The 19,073-nt window shown below is 46.7% G+C and overlaps 1 protein-coding gene across 2 annotated transcripts in view; it reads left to right on the top strand.

Annotated features, from left to right (window-relative positions):
* Nucleotides 1–17,310, top strand: part of LOC135558993 (chromodomain-helicase-DNA-binding protein 8-like) — a 28,398-nt gene extending 11,088 nt beyond the window's left edge. For both annotated transcript variants that reach the window (XM_064993268.1, XM_064993269.1), the window contains exons 15-39: nt 944–1,187; nt 1,362–1,538; nt 2,240–2,482; nt 2,601–2,760; nt 2,980–3,190; nt 8,119–8,314; nt 8,440–8,610; nt 8,721–9,014; nt 9,104–9,324; nt 9,486–9,688; nt 9,881–10,037; nt 10,115–10,204; nt 10,289–10,392; nt 10,522–10,645; nt 10,784–10,859; nt 10,945–11,219; nt 11,412–11,641; nt 11,736–12,401; nt 12,503–12,615; nt 13,032–13,259; nt 13,470–13,565; nt 13,959–14,102; nt 14,236–14,340; nt 14,452–14,556; nt 16,212–17,310. In XM_064993268.1, coding sequence (XP_064849340.1) covers nt 944–1,187; nt 1,362–1,538; nt 2,240–2,482; nt 2,601–2,760; nt 2,980–3,190; nt 8,119–8,314; nt 8,440–8,610; nt 8,721–9,014; nt 9,104–9,324; nt 9,486–9,688; nt 9,881–10,037; nt 10,115–10,204; nt 10,289–10,392; nt 10,522–10,645; nt 10,784–10,859; nt 10,945–11,219; nt 11,412–11,641; nt 11,736–12,401; nt 12,503–12,615; nt 13,032–13,259; nt 13,470–13,565; nt 13,959–14,102; nt 14,236–14,340; nt 14,452–14,556; nt 16,212–16,556 — 4,978 coding nt within the window. In that variant the 3' untranslated portion in view covers nt 16,557–17,310. The remainder of the gene's footprint in view (nt 1–943; nt 1,188–1,361; nt 1,539–2,239; nt 2,483–2,600; nt 2,761–2,979; nt 3,191–8,118; nt 8,315–8,439; nt 8,611–8,720; nt 9,015–9,103; nt 9,325–9,485; nt 9,689–9,880; nt 10,038–10,114; nt 10,205–10,288; nt 10,393–10,521; nt 10,646–10,783; nt 10,860–10,944; nt 11,220–11,411; nt 11,642–11,735; nt 12,402–12,502; nt 12,616–13,031; nt 13,260–13,469; nt 13,566–13,958; nt 14,103–14,235; nt 14,341–14,451; nt 14,557–16,211) is intronic.
* The last annotated feature ends 1,763 nt before the right edge of the window (nt 17,311–19,073 follow it).

Here is a 19,073-nt window from a genome sequence, read left to right on the forward strand (position 1 = left end):
ATGTGGCCAGGGCAATAAATTGCAATGTCCGTACTGTGAGACGCCTAAGACAGCGCTACAGGGAGACAGGATGGACAGCTGATCATCCTCGCAGTGGCAGACCACGTGTAACAACACCTGCACAGGATCGGTAGATCTGAACATTACACCTGTGGGACAGCTACAGGCTGGCAACATTAACTGCCCGAGGTACACCAGGAACGCACAATCCCTTTATCATTGCTCAGACTGTCCGCAATAGGCTGAGAGAGACTGGACTGAGGGCTTGTAAGCCTGTTGTAAATCAGGTCCTCACCAGACATCACCGACATCACCGGCAACAACGTCGCCTGTGGGCACAAACCGGACTGGCAATAAGTGCTCTTTAACGGCGATTTAACGCGGTTTTGTCTCACCGGGGGTGATGGTCGGATTCGCGATTATCGTCAAAGGAATGAGCATTACACCGAGTCCTGTATTCTAGAGTGGGATCAATTTGGAGGTGGAGGGTCTGTTATGGTCTGAGGCGGTGTTTCACAGCATCATCGGACCGCAGTTGTTGCCATTGCAGTCAATCTCAATGCTGTGCGTTACAGGGAAGACATCCTCCTCCCTCATGTGGTACCCTTCCTGCAGGCTCATCTTGACATGACACTCCAGCATGACAATGCCACCAGCCATACTGCTCATTCTGTGTGTGATTTCCTGCAAGACAGAAATGTCAGTGTTCTGCCATGGCCAGCGAAGACCCCCCCTTTGTTTAGGGACACATTATTCCATTACTGCTCGTCACATGTCTGTGTTACCTGTTCAGTTTGTCTCAGTTGTTGAATCTTATGTTCATACAAATATTTACACATGTTAAGTTTGCTGAAAATGAATGCAGTTGACATAGGACGTGTCTTTTTTTTTGCTGTGTGTGCGTGCGCGCACACTTGTATTGACACATCTTCTCGCCCTACAGGCAGAACTGTATCCTGGCCGATGAGATGGGTCTAGGGAAGACCATCCAGTCCATATCTCTGCTGTCTGAGGTGCTTGGTGCTGGGGTCCAAGGCCCCTTCCTGGTCATCGCCCCCCTCTCCACCATCACCAACTGGGAGAGGGAGTTTGCCACCTGGACTGACATGAATGCCATCGTCTACCACGGCAGCCTGGCCAGCAGGCAGATGATCCAGCAGTACGAGATGTACTGCAAGGACGACAAGGTGTGTGTCTGTCTTGCATTCTGTTTGTGGAACAGAAGAATGGATTACAGTGGTTGAGTACTAGTGTTATTCTGCTGTTGGAAGACATTGATTCTCTCGTTTTCAGATTTAATGATTCTTGGTACATCGTCATCTAGCTCCTCTAACTGGTGTTGTATTACATTTTCTCTGTAGGACCATCTGATCCCAGGGGCATATAAATTTGAAGCCCTGATCACGACGTTTGAGATGATTCTGTCCGACTGCCCTGAGCTGAGGGAGATCTCCTGGCGCTGTGTGATCATTGACGAAGCCCACCGCCTCAAGAACCGCAACTGCAAGCTGCTGGACAGCCTCAAGATGCTGGACCTGGTGAGTGTTCATGAGATAGACTAAGGGCAAGATTCTGTCAGATCTTTGCTAGCCGACATCTCCGTAGCGGTTGTTTTGGTGTGTCGGAGGTGGAACTGCGATAGATCTGTCAAATCCACAAGCGGCTCCTTGCGTTACCTTATTGCGAACACTGCTATTGGGTGCAACCAAACCACCCCCAACTTAATATCTGACAAATCCCGTGCAGAAGTTAATACAGCCGTGTTACAAGTTCCAACACCCAAATGTGTAATGATCTATTGCCTACTACACCTCAATTAGACTGATAGGCTTTAACCCCCCCCATCATCCAAATTAACTTGACAACATGCGTGAACTTGTGGTTATTTCTGCCAACGATAGAAAGTGTCAACTATCGGCGTATTAAACTTTTAGCGCAGTAGGGATAATAAGGAAGGGAGTGGTTCGTGACACGAGCATCCGCTTACCGATTTGTCAGCTCTTACCGCAGTTGCACCACCAAAACGGCCGCTATGCAGATTTCCTCCAATGCGGGTTAACGCTCAATCTGATTTGAAATTGAGGCCTAAGGGACAGGGGGACAAATGTATTACTTGTGATGTGACAACGTTGGTCTTTTGTGGAAGCGACAGAATGACTCCCTCTCCTGTTTTGCCACTCACCCCTTCTTCGTTCTCTCTCCTCTGCTCCACTCTGTTCCTGTCCTCCCTGGTTCTCAGGAGCATAAGGTGCTTCTGACAGGCACTCCCCTCCAGAACACAGTGGAGGAGCTCTTCAGTCTGCTGCACTTTCTTGAGCCAGCTCAGTTCTCCTCGGAGTCCGAGTTCTTACGTGACTTTGGAGACCTCAAAACAGAGGAGCAGGTCCAGAAGCTCCAAGCTATTCTGAAGCCTATGATGCTGCGCAGACTCAAAGAGGATGTGGAGAAGAACTTGGCGCCAAAACAGGAGACCATCATTGAGGTAAGAGTTTATGCATAATGTTGCACCATATAACCAAGGTGACCTTGTATATGAGCATTATATTATTTTTTCGGAATGGATCATAACCATCAAGCTCAATAACAACCGATCAACACAGGTGGAGCTGACAGATGTGCAGAAGAAATACTACCGGGCCATCCTAGAGAGGAACTTTAGTTTCCTCAGCATGGGGGCAACCAGCAACAGCAACGTCCCCAATCTGCTCAACACCATGATGGAGCTGCGCAAGTGCTGCAACCACCCCTACCTCATCACAGGTACCTCACACCCAACACTACAATACACGTCAATACCCTTCCTCCTTCAAAAACACAACCCCAATAGCATATCCTCTTAATGCAGCTAGCCTGCTATCACCTGCGACTTACCACAGGTTCTATTGAACTAACATCAGTACAACCCATCATGGAAAACTCCTGTCTTCATACCATTCCCAGGATGTTAATATAATAACCCCCGTCCTCTCTTTTGTCCAGGGGCGGAGGAGTCTATTGTGGCTGAGCTGAGGGAGGTGTACGACCCCATGGTGCCAGACTTCCACCTGCAGGCCCTGGTGAGATCTGCAGGCAAGCTGGTCCTGCTGGACAAACTGCTGCCTCGCCTGAAGGCCGGGGGACACAAGGTGCTCATCTTCTCCCAGATGGTGCGCTGCCTGGACATCCTGGAGGACTACCTCATCAACAAGAGGTATGAATGTCTAGATTGACTGCCTCATCAACAAGAGGTATAGTCGGGTTAGCTGACAACGTCAAGAAAACGATGCCCGCAATTCAATGGGGCAGATATGTTTGTGTTGTGATTCTGGCTAGCCAGATAGCTAGCAACAATGACGAGGAGCTGCCATGCTGTGAATCATAAGTGGCTCGTTTCAGCTCTTTTTTTTTTAGGTTCTTGATACCTTGTCTTGTTTTGACTGATGTTTATGCTAATAGGGCTAGAATTCACTAGCTAGCTAACCAACTGTAATGATGTGTTTGAGACAAATATGCAAATGTGTTTCATATCAAATTGTATTCATCACATGCGTTGAATACAACAGGTGTAGACATTAACATTTCAGTAATTTAGCAGACGCTCTTATCCAGAGCGACTTAGTGCATTCATCTTAAGATGGTTAAGTGGGACAACTGGGAAATGCTTACTTATGAGGCCTTAAACAACAATGCAGTTTAAAAAATGTATATAATTAAGTCAAATGTGCTATATAAACGAAAGGAAAAATGGCAACACAAATAACGAGGCTATATTACAAGGGGTACTGGTACAGAGTCAATATGCAGGGAATGGGGTATACGATGTAATATGTACACGTAGGTAGGGGTAAAGTGATATTAAACAGAGTAGCAGCAGTGTGTGAGAAGGATTGTGTGTGTGGTGTCAATGTAGTGTGTGTGTACATCGAGTCAGTGCAAAACAAATAATAAATAGAATACAAGTAGCGTGGGTAGTCATTTGGTTAACTGTTCAGCAGTCATGGCTTGGGGGTGGAAGCTGTTTAGGAGCCTTTTGGTCCCAGACTTTGTGCTCTGGTACTACTTGCCATGCAGTAGCAGAGAGAACAGTATGACTTGGGTGGCTGGAGTCTTTGACCATTTTTATGGCCTTCCTCTGACACCGCCTGGTATATAGGTCCTGGATGGAAGAAAACTTGGCCCCAGTGATGTACTGGGCCGTACGCACTACCCTCTAGCGCCTTGCGGTCAGATGCCGAGCAGTTGCCATACCAAGCTGACACAACATTGATTATGCAGCTGTTGAACTTGAGGAAATGAGGTCCCATGCTAAGTCTTTTCAGCCGCCTGAGGAGGAAGAAGCATTGTCTTCACAACCGTGTTGGTGTATTTGGACCCTGAAAGGTTATTAGTGATGTGGATTCCAACGAACTTGACGCTCTTGACCCGCTCCACTACAGCCCTGTTGATGTGAATGGGGTGTGTGCTCAGCCCTCATTTTCCTCTAGTCTACGATCCGTTCCTTTGTCTTGTTGAGGGAGAGGTTATTGTCCTGGCACCACACGGCCAGGTCTCTGACCTCTTCCCTATAGGCTGTCTCATCATCGTTGGTGAGCAGGCCTACCACGGTCTTGTCATCAACAAACTTAATGAGGGTGTTGGAGTCGTGCGTGGCCACGCAGTCGTGGGTGTACAGGAGGGACTAAGCACACACCCCTGAGAGGACCCCGTGTTGAGGGTCAGCGTGACTGATGTGGTGTTATCTACCCTCCACCTGGGGGCTGCCTGTCAGGAAGTCCAGGATCCAGTTGCAGAGGGAGGTGTTCAGTCCCAGGGTCCTTAGCTTAGTGATGACCTTGGAGGGCCGCTATGGTGTTGAACGCTGAGCTGTCGTCAATGAACAGCATTCTCACGTAGGTGTTCCTTTTCTCTAGGTGGGAAAGGGCCGTGTGGAGTGCAATAGTGTGTCATCTGTAGATTGAGTGGGTCCAGGGTATCTGGGATGGTGTTGATGTGAGCCATGACTAGCCTTTTCAAAGCATTTCATGGCTGCAGATGTGTATGTACTACTAATGTACTACGCCATTTAGCCAGGTTACCTTGACATTCTTGGGAACAGGGACTATGTTTGTCTGTAGGGTGGAGCGATGTCTGGAATGACACATCGTCCTATCGACCTGTCCAAACATTGTTGATATACTATTGTATTGTCTTTATTTATCTGGGACAGGGGGGAGCGCTCGTTCCGTTGCCTAGCAACACATTAAGCAAGCTGTAATGCAGCCGGTCATACAAACCACCAAAAAAAATGTAGATAAAAAAAAAAAATCATTAGACTACGATGTGGAAATCATCATACCAATAGTGTATTTTCTTGTGTGCAAATAAATAAATATACTGAACAAAAATATAAATTCAACATGTAAAGTGTTTCCTGAGCTGAAATAAAGGACCTAAAATGTTTTCCATATGCACAAAAATCTTATTTCTTCTATACCAAGATAATCCATCCACCTGCCAGGTGTGACATATCAAGAATCTGATTAAATGGCAATCATTACACAGATGCACCTTGTGCTGGGGACAATGAAAGGTCACAACACAAAGCCACAGATGCCTCAAGTTTTGAGAGAGCATGCAATTGGCCTGCTGACTGCAGGTATGTCCACCAGAGCCGTTTCCAGATAATTTAATGTTAATTTCAATACCATCTGCCGCCTCCAACGTTGTTAGAATTTGGCAGCACCTCCAACCAGCCTCACAACCGCAGATCACGTGCAACCACGCCAGCCCAGGACCTCCCCATCCAGCTTCTAAACCTGAGCGATCCATCTGAGACGAGCCACCCGGACAGCTGATGAAACTGAAGAGTATTTCTGTCTGTAATTAAGCCCTATTGTGGGGAAAAAAATGTATTCTGATAGGCCCAGCCAAACTCCCCAGGGGGTGGGACTAGCTCCCAAGTGGGTGGGCTTATGGCTACGCCCCTGCCTAGTCATATCCATAGATTAGGGCCAAATGAATTTTTTGTTCAGTATAAATAAATTTAAGCCAATTTATATGGTGATATGTGGCACCGATAACTTTGAATGGTGATTTGGAACCAAACATTGTAGGCCTACAGTGTGATACGAGACCCTTTCAATGGTGATTTTCAGACTATCGCTGGGCAGTCTTCTTGAGAGATTTAAGCAAACGGTCATTCTCAGTGCACAACACTAGGCCAGCGCAGAGCTCACATCCAACCTACCTTAAGATGTAATCGGAGGAGAAGATGACCCACTGGCATCGTGGAGAGGGAATGAGGGTCGCTTTCCGCTTTTGGCCAATGTCGCTCTCAGATGCAGCTGTGCAAAAGGCGTTCAGTCTGTACATGTTTTCAGTAGGCCTATAGCAGGCAATATTGTTACCTTTAGGTAGGTTCATATAATGAAAAATAAAAATAATCCAAATTTTGTTTTTTCATCGCACTTTTTTATTTGTTTAATTTTCAAAGCCTGTTCACAGATGCATCTTAATTTGAAATAAATGTAGGCTAGAATATTCAGTGGGGTTCCTTACATTTATTTGCACTGTAATTTATTTGGTTAATTTCTTGTTTATTTGGTCTTTTTTTAGCCAACCCAATGTGGTTTATTTTTTTATATGGGAAACATTAAAAAAAAATATCCCGCATATCGAAAGTGCTGCTGTTGGAGCTTATGTTATGCCCGTTGTGCAATTCAAGGATATGAATATATACTTCCACGATAATATAAATGTCTGTTTAGAAGTTACAATTTGATTGACTGTAGCCTAGTGTAGGACTATATTATGGTCTCTGGTTTACAGGGATTTTCTGGCAGCACACTTTGTTTTTCCTAAAACTTTGGTTAGGTGGAGGCCAGAAACTTTTTTTTCAAATCAAATCAAATTTTATTTGTCACATACACATGGTTAGCAGATGTTAATGCGAGTGTAGCGAAATGCTTGTGCTTCTAGTTCCGACAATGCAGTAATAACCAACAAGTAATCTAACTAACAATTCCTAAACTACTGTCTTATACACAGTGTAAGGGGATAAAGAATATGTACATAAGGATATATGAATGAGTGATGGTACAGAGCAGCATAGGCAAGATACAGTAGATGGTAACTTAAGGTTTGTTTAAACTTCCCATTAAATGATTCTATCTTGCATTTGTTGGTTCTCTTTATTATTATAATATCATGATTTTATTTAGGCTATTCACAAGTTTCTGAGAGAGAACTCTGTAACTGGCCTCCTGGATTCATTTGAAAGTTGATCATGAAAGATCTGCTTAGGCAAATAGGAATAGGTAGGTCATTTGGCTTGACACCTGGCCGTGAGCTGCACTGTTGTGAGCTTCCCGACTCCGGCGGTGCAAGTCATGTTGAAATAGGTTATATCGTCTATAAAAAAATAAATGTATACCAACTATATCGTCTGTCGTGTTGCCATCAACGATGTCTGTCAAACATAGTTGATTTACTACTATATCGTCCAACCCTTGTGGTCTGCTTGAAACATGTAGGTATCACAGAATGGGTCAGGGAGAGGTTGAAAATGTCAGTGAAGACACTTGCCAGCTGGTCAGCACATGCTCTGAGTAGGCATCCTGTTTATCCATCTGGCCCTGCAGACTTGAATGTTAACCGGTTTTAAAGGTCTTACTCATACTGGCTACGGAGAGCGGGATCACAGTCGTCCGCAATAGCTGGTGCTCTTATGCTTGGTTCAGTGTTGCTTCCCTTGAAGTGACTATAAAAAAAGGCATTTAGCTCATCTGGTAGGCTCACGTCACTGGGCAGCTTGTGGCTGGGCTTCCCTTTGTAATCCGTGATAGTTTGCAAGCCCTGGCACATCCGACGAGCCTCCGAGTCGGTGTAGTAGGATTCGATCTTAGTCCTGTTTTTATGTTTTCAATAAATATTGGAGATGTAAACTATTTTTCATGTTGTCAACAATCTAAGCCAACCCTGTCTGTTTTTCCCCATAGTTGTGCATGTCAGTTTTGTTGCTTAACAACCAACCCGTCTATGGAGCTGTAGATAGACTACCTCATCAACAAGAGAGATGGGCATGTTGATTTAAAAACTAGATTTTGTTGTGAAGAGTAATCTAGATGAGTAAGACGTTGCCTTTATCATTGTTCTGCCCAGATACCTGTACGAGCGTATTGATGGTAGAGTGAGAGGGAACCTGCGTCAGGCAGCCATTGATCGCTTCAGCAAACCAGACTCGGACCGTTTCGTCTTCCTGTTGTGTACCCGGGCTGGAGGCCTGGGCATCAACCTGACTGCTGCTGACACCTGCGTCATCTTTGACTCAGACTGGAACCCTCAGAATGATCTGCAGGTGATGTCTGACCTTTGACCTCAGGCTCCCTCTTTTGTCTGGGTTCTTCTAATGTTTCATCCTAATTCCCTTACCACGCTGTACAAATAGCGTCTGATTGTACTAACCCTGCCTTCTCTCAACAGGCTCAGGCGCGGTGTCACCGTATCGGCCAGTCCAAGGCGGTGAAGGTGTACCGTCTGATCACCAGGAACTCCTATGAGAGGGAGATGTTGGACAAGGCTAGCCTCAAACTGGGTCTGGACCGGGCTGTACTGCAGAGCATGAGTGGCAACAAGGAGAGCAACGTCAACGGAGTAAGGAGGCCCAAAATATTATTTACTTACGTACTATATTATTTTTAAGCCTGCGGTTTGTTTGGATGCCAAACCTCTGGTTAATATCTCTTCTTCCAACCGCTTCTCAGCAAATCCAGCAGTTCTCTAAGAAGGAGATCGAGGACCTCCTGAGGAAGGGGGCGTACGCTGCCATCATGGACGAGGAGGACGAGGGCTCCAAGTTCTGCGAGGAGGACATTGACCAGATTCTCCAGAGGAGAGCAACCACCATCACCATCGAGAGCGAGGGCAAGGGCTCCACCTTCTCAAAGGCCAGCTTCGTGGCCACTGAAAACAGGACCGACATCGCCCTGGACGACCCCGAGTTCTGGCAGAAGTGGGCCAAGAGGGCAGACATAGACTTTGATTCCATGAATAGGAAGGTAATGTGAAGGGCTCCATTCTGTGTGTGTGCACTACCTTTCTCAATGTGTTTTGTGAAAAGCTCATTTTTCTCCCATCCTCCCTGTAGAACACTCTGGTGATTGACACACCCAGAGTAAGGAAGCAGACCCGTCAGTTCGCTACCCTGAGGGGCGAGGGCGGGGAGATCTCTGACCCCGACAGCGACGACGAGTACCCGCCCGCCAATTCCCGGCAGTCCCGGTCCTCAAGGCGCTCCGAGCGCCACACCGGAAATGGCTATGGCCGCACCGATTGCTTCCGTGTGGAGAAACACCTTCTTGTTTACGGGTAGGTGGCCCTGACTAAGGACTAGAGGTTTTTTTCTGGACAGGTGTAGTTACAATACACATGTGAGAGTAAAGTTATGACCGGATTTTCTACCAAAGCAAGCTCCACGCTATTGTGCCGAGGTCTCCTTTCTCACTCTGCCACCTCCTGTGCTTGTCCAGGTGGGGGCGCTGGCGGGACATCCTGTCTCATGCGCGTTGTAAGCGGCGCCTCGGGGAGCGTGACGTGGAGACCATCTGCAGGGTAATCCTTGTCTTCTGCCTGCTGCATTACCGTGGCGACGAGAACATCAAGAGTTTCATCTGGGAGCTCATCACCCCCCCAGAGAACGGCCGGGAACCACACACACTCCTCAACCACTCTGGTATGTATGACCGTTATAGAACCACACACTCTTCAACCACTCTGTGAATGTGTCTTACAACCTCCATCCACCCATTGTCTAAATGTTTCTTGCTCTGTTTTGGGTAACTGTTTACATGTTTGTGTTGATGTATTTACTGTTTTTAGCGTTGCCTTCCAGGGTTGTGAGTTAAATGTGCCAATGTGTTTCTAGGTCTGTCCATCCCTGTTCCTCGGGGCAGGAAGGGGAAGAGGGTGAAGGCCCAGAGCTCATTTGACGTTCAGAAGGTGGAGTGGATCCGCAAGTACAACCCCGACTCCCTGCTTCTGGACGACAGCTACCGCAAACATCTCAAGCACCAGTGCAACAAGTCTGTGTGTTTTCACCCTAGAGAGGACTGAAGTGTTGTGCACAGTATCAGAGCATTAACCCTTTCCTTGTCTTCAGGGTGTTGCTGAGAGTGCGTATGCTGTACTACCTGAGACAGGAAGTCATTGGAGAACACGCCGATTCTGTGCTGAGAGGAGCCGATGCCAGGTATCACCCTATTAAAATGACTCATTACTTGCTACATGCATATCTACACACACACACATACTGAATCTGTCTGTGTCCTCGTAGGGATATTGACATCTGGATGCCTGAGATGGAGCAGCAGGAGGTGCCATCAGGCTGGTGGGATACAGAGGCAGACCGCTCCCTCCTCGTCGGCGTCTTCAAACACGGTCTGCGTTTTCAATGTCAAAGTCTTTAGGCGTTTTGTTTACTTGTCAGAATACCTTTGTTTATCAGTAGGAACGTGGTGCTAGGTGTTTTAGTGAGTGTTTGTAGTAACTCCTGTCTTGTTGCTCCAGGGTATGAGATGTACACCACCATGCGTGCCGACGACTGTCTCTGTTTCCTGGAGAGAGCTGGTCGCCCTGACGACCAGGCCATTGATGCGGAGCAGCACTCTGCAGACGCAGACCTGGGAGACGGGTGAGCTACGCAAGCTAACCTTATTAGCACTTTGTTGAACAACCCGCTAACTTTATATCACTGAACTCTTTAGAGCTGGCCTCACCCCCATTAACTTGACAAATTGGTGGCTGAGACTTTGTTTTTGCCCCCCCCCAGAGGAGACGATGACAAGTATTCTGAAGACCCAGAGTTCAAGCCTGCGTCAAGGCACACCAAAGACCTGTACGAGGAGGTGTGAATCCGGACTTAATATTCTCCTAGATTGATTTTGGTTAGAAAATATTGCTTTTATGTTCATGACAATCCCTCTCCCCCAGGCTGACTCCATGAACATGGGTGACGATATCTGTGTCGATGACAAGCCGGGGCCTGTTAAAACCAAGGGACCGCCTTCTGGCCTGTCAGGAGCCTGTGAGTGGCCGACCAGCTCGTCACTTACTGCGCGGCTCCGGCGTCTGATCACCGCATACCAGCGCAGCTACAAGAGAGAGCAGCTGAAGGTGGAGGCAGCAGAGAAGGGTGACCGCAAGCGCAGGAGGTGTGAGCAGGCCAGTAAGCTGAAGGAGATTGCACGCCAGGAACGCCAACAGAGGTACCAACTACTACCCTCAACTATTAACTCTGCAAGCATATGTGTCCTGAATCTGAGGTACAGTTGTTGTGTTTGTTTAATGTGTCCGTATGCTGTAACCTTACACAATTATCTGGTATAAGACTCGGAGTGGGTTTTAAGTGTTCCACTATTTTAACCATCTGTCTTGTGTGTCTTGACTTTCTCTCCTAGGTGGACCCGTAGAGAGGAGTGTGATTTCTACCGTGTGGTGTCCACGTTCGGTGTCGAGAGGATAAAAGAGCCAAACGCCCAAGAGGGGAAGGATGCTAAACTGGAATGGGCCCGCTTCCGGACCTTCGCCCGTCTGGACAAGAAGACGGACGAGAGTCTGAGTCGCTACTTCCGCTGTTTCATGGCCATGTGCCGGAGGGTGTGCAACCTGCGGCCCGCCCGCGGAGAAGGTCAGAACCGCATCACAGCATTATTAAATACAGGATATTGAGAAGTGTAATCCCTTGGAGAGACACCGATCCCTAACCCTCTCTCCCTCCCCAGAACCGTCAGATTTGGGACAGTCTATGGCCCCCATCACCGAGGAGCGGGCCTCTCGCACCCTGTACCGCATCAGTCTGCTGCGCCGTCTTCGTGAGCGTGTCCTGCCCCACCCCTCCATGGAGGAGAGCCTGCTGCTGGCCCCATTCAGCTCCGAGCTTCCTGTCTGGTGGAGCACTCCGGCTCACGACCGGGAACTCATGCTGGGCGCCGCCCTCCACGGCGTCAGCCGCACCGAGCTTTCAGTCTTCTCCGACCCGCAGTTCTCCTTCAGTCAAGCCCGCCACGACTACCTCGAGATCCAGCAGAACCAGCCCGCCCCTGCCAGTCCCCTCCGCCAACCACAGGCAGAGGAGGGCTCCGCCGTCAAGGAGGAGGAGGGACTGAACAGGGAGTCCGGCCTCCTTGGAGCTTCTGAGGCTCTCGGCCACTCTGATACACAGACAACACCCCTCTCTCGCCCTGATGGGAAGGGACATGATCGCACCGGCTTGGGCTGGAAGAAGAGCAGGGGGAGGGGCCCGAGAAGCGGAGGAAGGAAAGGCGGAGGAAGTGGAGAAGGAGGGATGTCTGATTTGGATTCAGACTCTGATTCAGGCTCGTCTACCTCTTCCCGGCGATCAGAAAGCTCTGACGACAGTGTGGACAGCGACGCAGAGAGGGAGAGAGGTGAGTAATGGCTGAGAGGAATCTAGAAGAGAGTGAGGATTGAGTTAAGACGACACGGGTAGAACATACTTTTTGTATATATATTTATTTCCTGTTTTCAGCTGCTCTGAAGATGGAGGAAGATGGAGAGAACAGCTTGCTCTCAATGACTCCATCTCAAGATGGCGCGCCACCGGAGTCCCTCACTGACCCCTTCAGGGTTGACTGGCCCAAGGTATGTAGGGGAGGTGTACTGTCTGCAATTATAGAGTGGTGGTTCCCAACCAGGGGTACTAGGACCCCTGGGAATACTTGGCCTTTCCACAGGGGGTACGTGAGAAGATTCATAAGACCATAGGCTTACTGGTAAAATGCACATGAAGGGGTACTTCAGGGGTACTCCGGGCAGAGCAGAATTCAGTTGGAGGTACAGTAACCGAAACAGGTTGGAAACCACTGCTTTTGAGTATGGATGGGTTCCAGATTCAGTATGTGGATGATGTTCTGGTTCAACAAACAGTATTGTGTTTGTGTAAAAGCTTACACATTAGTACTTCAAATACAGTAATAACGGGACGTAGAATAATAAACTGAACAGCAAAGGGTTTGGTTTGTTGTGTCGGTGGAGTGATTGACTGGTTGCTCCCTCAGGACCGTGTGTTGATAAACCGTCTGGACAGCCTCTGTACACTGGTGCTGTCTGGGCAGTGGCCGACGGGGCGGCGCTACGCCTCTGACGCCCAGCTCAACCCAGGCTCTGACGACCTAGGGGCAGGGGATGAGCTCAGCTTTGCACGGCTCATGCGGAAAGGCAACAGCACACCCGGTGGAGAAGGAGCAGATGGAGAGGAATCTGAGTTCACGGTCAAACTCCTCAAGGTGAGATGAGAGGAACATGGAAAAGAGGGATTGAATCAATTCTGGTCCTGGGCTTTTGTTCTAGCCCTGTAATAACAGCTGAGTCAGCTTTTTAAGCCATTGAAGTAAATTGGGATAAAGCATGGGTGACTGAGGTACAGATGGGATGACTAAATTGTTGTCTGTCCTCTTTCTCCATCCCCCTTTTGTTTTACTGTCCAACTCTCTTAGGAGGAGGGGCTGAAGCTGACCTTCTCTAAGCATGCCTTGATGTCCAACGGGTCAGGGGGAGAGGGGAGCGGGCGCAGGAAGCGTAGGGACCAAGAAGTACGCATATAGACTGAGTATACAAAACATTAGGAACACCTTCCTAATATTGAGCTGCACACATGCACATTCCATGTCTCAAGGCTTTAAAAATCCTTCTTTAACCTGTCTTCTCCCCTTCATCTACACTGATTTTGAAATGTATTTAACAAGTGACATCAATAAGGGATCATAGCTTTCACCTGGTCAGTCTGTCGAGAAAGAGCAGGTGTTTTGTATACTCAGTGTATCCAATACTTGTCCACATTCTCATGCAGTCAGTGGTTAAGATGGCTCATAATACACAGAGACTTGTCTGAGAACAGTAGACAATAATAAGTAACGAGCTACATACTCAAATGTTCATTCAATGTCTGCATTCATCAAGCCTCGCTCACTCTCACTTCCCCCTAGTTGTCAGATCCAGACGGAGCGGTCCCGGTGGTCAATGCCATGACGGGCACAGTGCTGAGTGGGGAGCGGGCCCCTCGACGTAGGGACATGCCCAACTGGCTGAAGGAGAACCCAGAATATGAGATGGAGGGAGACATGCTGGAGGTATATTATATCTAGAAGACTATGGCTGGGGCTCAAACGAGACTCTGGATAAAAGTAGTGCACTGTGAGAAACGCCAAATAATTTGAGATTTCCACTGCGGCTGTAGTGACTCTGTCTTCTGCGAACCCCTAGCTCCTTGTAAACAGAAGCAAGAGGAAGAAGAAGAGGACCGAGAAGGCAGTAGCGCTGTCGGGCAGTGAGAAGATTAACATAATTGATATGAGGACAGGAAAGAAGGTGAGAAATGGCAAAGGATGAGTGCAGGGGGTTCCTCTCTCAAATAAATATTGATTTGTGGATGCTGGTTGCCCGAGGGTTCATTTTTATTTATTTTATTTTCTTGCTCAGGTTGGGGCTGCGCATGGACCTATGCTGCAGGATCTGAGGGAGTTTCTGGAGGAGAATCCTGACACTGCAGTTGCACCAGAATGGGCTGAGACTGCCCGGTGCTCTGTGAGTACCCTTTATTAACAGGGGATAGGTTCAATTTCAGATAGTAAAATATTTTTATTCAATTGAAGTTGGACATTTACATATACTTAGGTTGGAGTCATTAAAACTCGTCTTAGAACCACTCCACAATTTTCTTGTTGACAATCTATAGTTTTGGTAAGTCTGTTAGGACATCTACTTTGTGCATGACACAGGTAATTTTTCCAACAATTGTTTACAGACAGATTATTTCACAATTCTACTGGGTTAGAAGTTGACATAAAGTAAGTTGACTGTGCCTTTAAACAGCATAATTCCAGAGAATTATGTCATGGCTTTAGAAGCTTCTGATAGGCTAATAGACATCATTTGAGTCAATTGGAGGTATACCTGTGGATGTATTTCAAGGCCTACCTTCAAACTCAGTGTGTCTTTGCTTGACATCATGCGAAAATCAAAAGAAATCAGCCAAGACTTCAGAAAATAAATTGTAAGCGTCCACATGACTGGTTCATCCTTGGGAGCAATTTCCAAATGCCTGAAGGTACCAAGTCCGTCTGTACAAACAATAGTACGCAAGTATAAACACCGCGCAGCCGTCATAACGCTCAGGAAGGAGACACGTTCTGTCTCCTAGAGATAAACGTACTTGTGTGAAAAGTGCAAATCAATCCCAGAACAGCAGCAAAGGACCTTGTGAAGATGCTGGAGGAAACGGGTACAAAAGTATCAATATCCACACAAAAAACGAGTCCTATATCGACATAACCTGAAAGGCCGCACAGCAAGGAAGAAGTCACTGCTTCAAAACCGCCATAAAAAAGCCAGACTACAGTTTGCAACTGCACATGGGGACAAAGATTGTACTTTTTGGAGAAATGTCCTCTGGTCTGATGAAACAAAAATAGAACTGTTTGGCCATAATGACCATCGTTATGTTTGGAGGGAAAAGGGGGAGGCTTGCAAGCTGAAGAACACCATCCTAACCGTGAAGCACGGGGGTGGCAGCATCGTGGGGGTGCTTTGCTGCAGGAGGGACTGGTGCACTACACAAAATAGATGGCATCATGAGGTAGGAAAACTGGATATATTGAAGCAACATCAAGACATCAGTTACAAGTTAAAGCTTGGTGGCAAATGGGTCTTCCAAATGGACAATGACCCCAAGTATACTTCCAAAGTTGTGGCAAAATGGCTTAAGGACAACAAAGTCAAGGTACTGTAGTGACCATCACAAAGCCCTGACCTCAATCCTATAGAGAATTTGTGGGCAGAACTGAAAAAGCATGTGCGAACAAGGAGGCCTACAAACCCGACTCGGTTACACCAACTCTGTCGGGAGGAATGGGCCAAAATTCACCCAACTAGGCTACCCAAAACGTTGGGTGGAATGCTACCCAAGTTAAACAATTTAAAGGCTATGCTACCAAATATTAATTGAGTATGTAAACTTCTGACCCACTGGGTATGTGATGAAAGAAATAAAAGCTGAAATAATTCTCTACTACTATTCTGACATTTCACATTTTTAAAATAAAGTGGTGATCCTTACTGACTTAAGACAGGGACTTTTTGTAAGGATTAAATGTCAGGAATTGTGAAACTGAGTTTAAATGTATTTGGCTAAGGTGTATGTAAACTTCCGACTTCAACTGTAGATCTTCTTCTTCTTCCAGGGCTTTCTGCCAGACAGCCTCTTCCACCGGCTTCTCTCCGCACACTCTGTCATTCCCAAGAGAGACCGTCACCACAGCCACCACCACGCTCCCCAGCCTGACCCACTGGAGGACCCACTCCTGGGCGGAGGTGAAGGAGAGACCCTGGTCTCAGACGGGGCCTACATGATGGAGGACGAAGACTTGGAGGATTCTTCTTTCCTGACTCAAGCCTTTGATGTTAAGATGGAAGGCGGCGACAGCTTGTCACAAGGCGGATACGAGAGTTCTGACAGGGAGGCCCTTTTGGACGACGTCATTATGCCGCAGAAGGACTCGGACTCTTCCTCCAGCTCAGAGGATTGACCAAGCCCGTCTTGTCTAATATAGTCCCCGAAAAATCATGTTATTTTTCCTTTTCATGCTATTCCTCATTTTATTTTTTATCATGATCTATATTGAATTATGGATTCATTTGGGTTTTTTTTGTTCTTTTTAATCATTTATTTTGTGTAGATTTTTGGAAAAGAGCAGGTTTGCACCCAACTCTTTCCATTCATGATATTCCTCCCTCCATGACCATCTACTTGGCAGCCTGAACCCCAACAAAGTGACTCCATGCCCAACTCTGTTTCTCCATGCCCAACCACTTCTCTCCTTCTCGCTCAACCACCCCTCAAACCCATCCCATTCCCAGCCTCATCTTTAAGGGGAGCCCTGCTGTATTAGGAGCCTTTTTATCCAAGAACCTCCAAGCTGGTCCTCCAGTTTAACTGGACGAGAGGACACATGTACTGAGCAGACCAGAACTTTTGCTCCCATGATGCCTGAGTCTGATGTCATAGGACCTTTCTGCGCCCTGTTGAGTCAGTGAACTAGAAGGGGTCCAATATGTGGATGTACATTTTTCTGAAAGGATGTGGTAACTGTAAGAGGGGGGGGGGGATGCTGGTATATTAGTTACTGATCCAGTGCTAGAAAGATGGGTGTATTGTACAATGTAGAGCAGGTCAGTTGTGTGCTACGGTGCAAAGATGACTGCAATGAGTTATTATTATTGTTTTATGACCTGACTGTATCTGTGATATGAATTACAGCAATCTACAGTGAAAGCAGCTGAGTCCTCTGGTCCTTGTGTAATTTTCTTGACCGCATGTGTTTGAGGTTTTTTTCTTCTTCTGCCGTTTACACTTACAGTACCAGTCAAACGTTTGGACACACCTACTCATTACAGGGTTTTTCTTTACATTTACTATTTTCTACATTGTAGAATAATAGTGAAGACATCTAAACTATGAAACCGTGTAGTAACCAAAAAAGTGTTAAATAAATCCAAATATATTTGCGATTCTTCAAAGTAGCCACCCTTTTGCCTTGACAGCTTTGCACACGCTTGGCATTCTCTCAACCAGCTTCATGAGGTAGTCACCTGGAATGCATTTCAATTAACAGGTGTGCCTTGTTAAGAACATGGCCCTATTTGGTATAAGACCAAGTCCATATAATGGCAAGAACAGCTCAAATAAGCAAAGAGAAATGACAGTCCATCATTACTTTAAGACATGGCAAGGTCGGTGCATGTGGAAAATTTCAAGAACTTTCAAAGTTTCATCAAGTGCAGTAGCAAAAACCATCAAGCGCTATGATGAAACGGGCTCTCCTGAGGACCACCACAGGAAAGGAAGACCCAGAGTTACCTCTGCTGCAGAGGATAAGTTCATTAGAGTTACCAGCTTCAGAAATCAGCAATTACCTGCACCTCAGATTGCAGGACAAATAAATGTTTCACAGAGATCAAGTCACAGACGCAGCTCAACATCAACTGTTCAGAGAAGACTGTGTGAAACAGGCCTTAATGGTCGAATTGCTGCAAAGAAACCACTACTAAAGGACACCAATAAGAAGAGACTTGCATGGGCCAAGAAACACGAGCAGTGGACATTAGACCAGTGGAAATCTGTCCTTTGGTCTGATGAGTCTAAATTTGAGATTTTTGGTTCCAACCACTATGCCTTTGTGAGACGCAGAGTAGGTGAATGGATTACCTTTGCGTGTGTGTGGTGACACTGTCAGTGATTTATTTAGAATTCAAGGCCCACTTAAACAGCATGGCTACCACAGCATACAGCTGCGATATGCCATCCCTTCTGGTTTGCATTTTAGTGGAACTATCATTTGTTTTTCAACAGGACATTGACCCAAAACAAACCTCCAGGCTGTGTAAGGGCTATTTGACCCAGGAGAGTGATGGAGTGCTGCATCAGATGGCCTGGCCTCCACAAACACTCAACCTCAACCCAATTGAGTTGGACCGCAGAGTGAAGGAAAGGACCCAACAAGTGCTCAAAGAAAAGGGTGGCTACTTTGAAGAATCGAAATATAAAAAATATTTTGATTTAACACTTCTTTTTGTTTACTACATGATTTCATAGTTTTGTCTTATTCTACTATGTAGAAAACAGTTAAAATTAAAATAAAAACCTTGAATTAGTAGGTGTCCAAACTTTTGACTGGTACTGTATGTAGTTAGAAGGTGATTTGGGAAAGTCCAATGTAAACGGCAAAACCCCATTGTCCAATATCGCGGTTGTTCATGGCAGTGAGGATACAAGAACAGTACAAGTATACTGGAAGTTCGTTACACGTGGAAATTTGCTCCCGCATAAATAAGAGTGTTTGTTGTAACTATCAATTTAAATGTAGTCACTGGAGACCAGTCTACTGGGAAGGATGGAATCTGGTCTACCATCTTATTTGGTACCTTCACTTGTTTGTTTTTTCTCACCTTGGAAGCATCCATCAAACTTGTAGATATTTAGCGTGAGCGCGCGACCATGTTCCATAAGTTTTACCTTAACGAAAAGAGGAGAGAGGTTGTACACG

Source organism: Oncorhynchus masou, chromosome 17 (assembly GCF_036934945.1).
Source record: "Oncorhynchus masou masou isolate Uvic2021 chromosome 17, UVic_Omas_1.1, whole genome shotgun sequence".
Classification (NCBI taxonomy): Eukaryota; Metazoa; Chordata; class Actinopteri; order Salmoniformes; family Salmonidae; genus Oncorhynchus; species Oncorhynchus masou.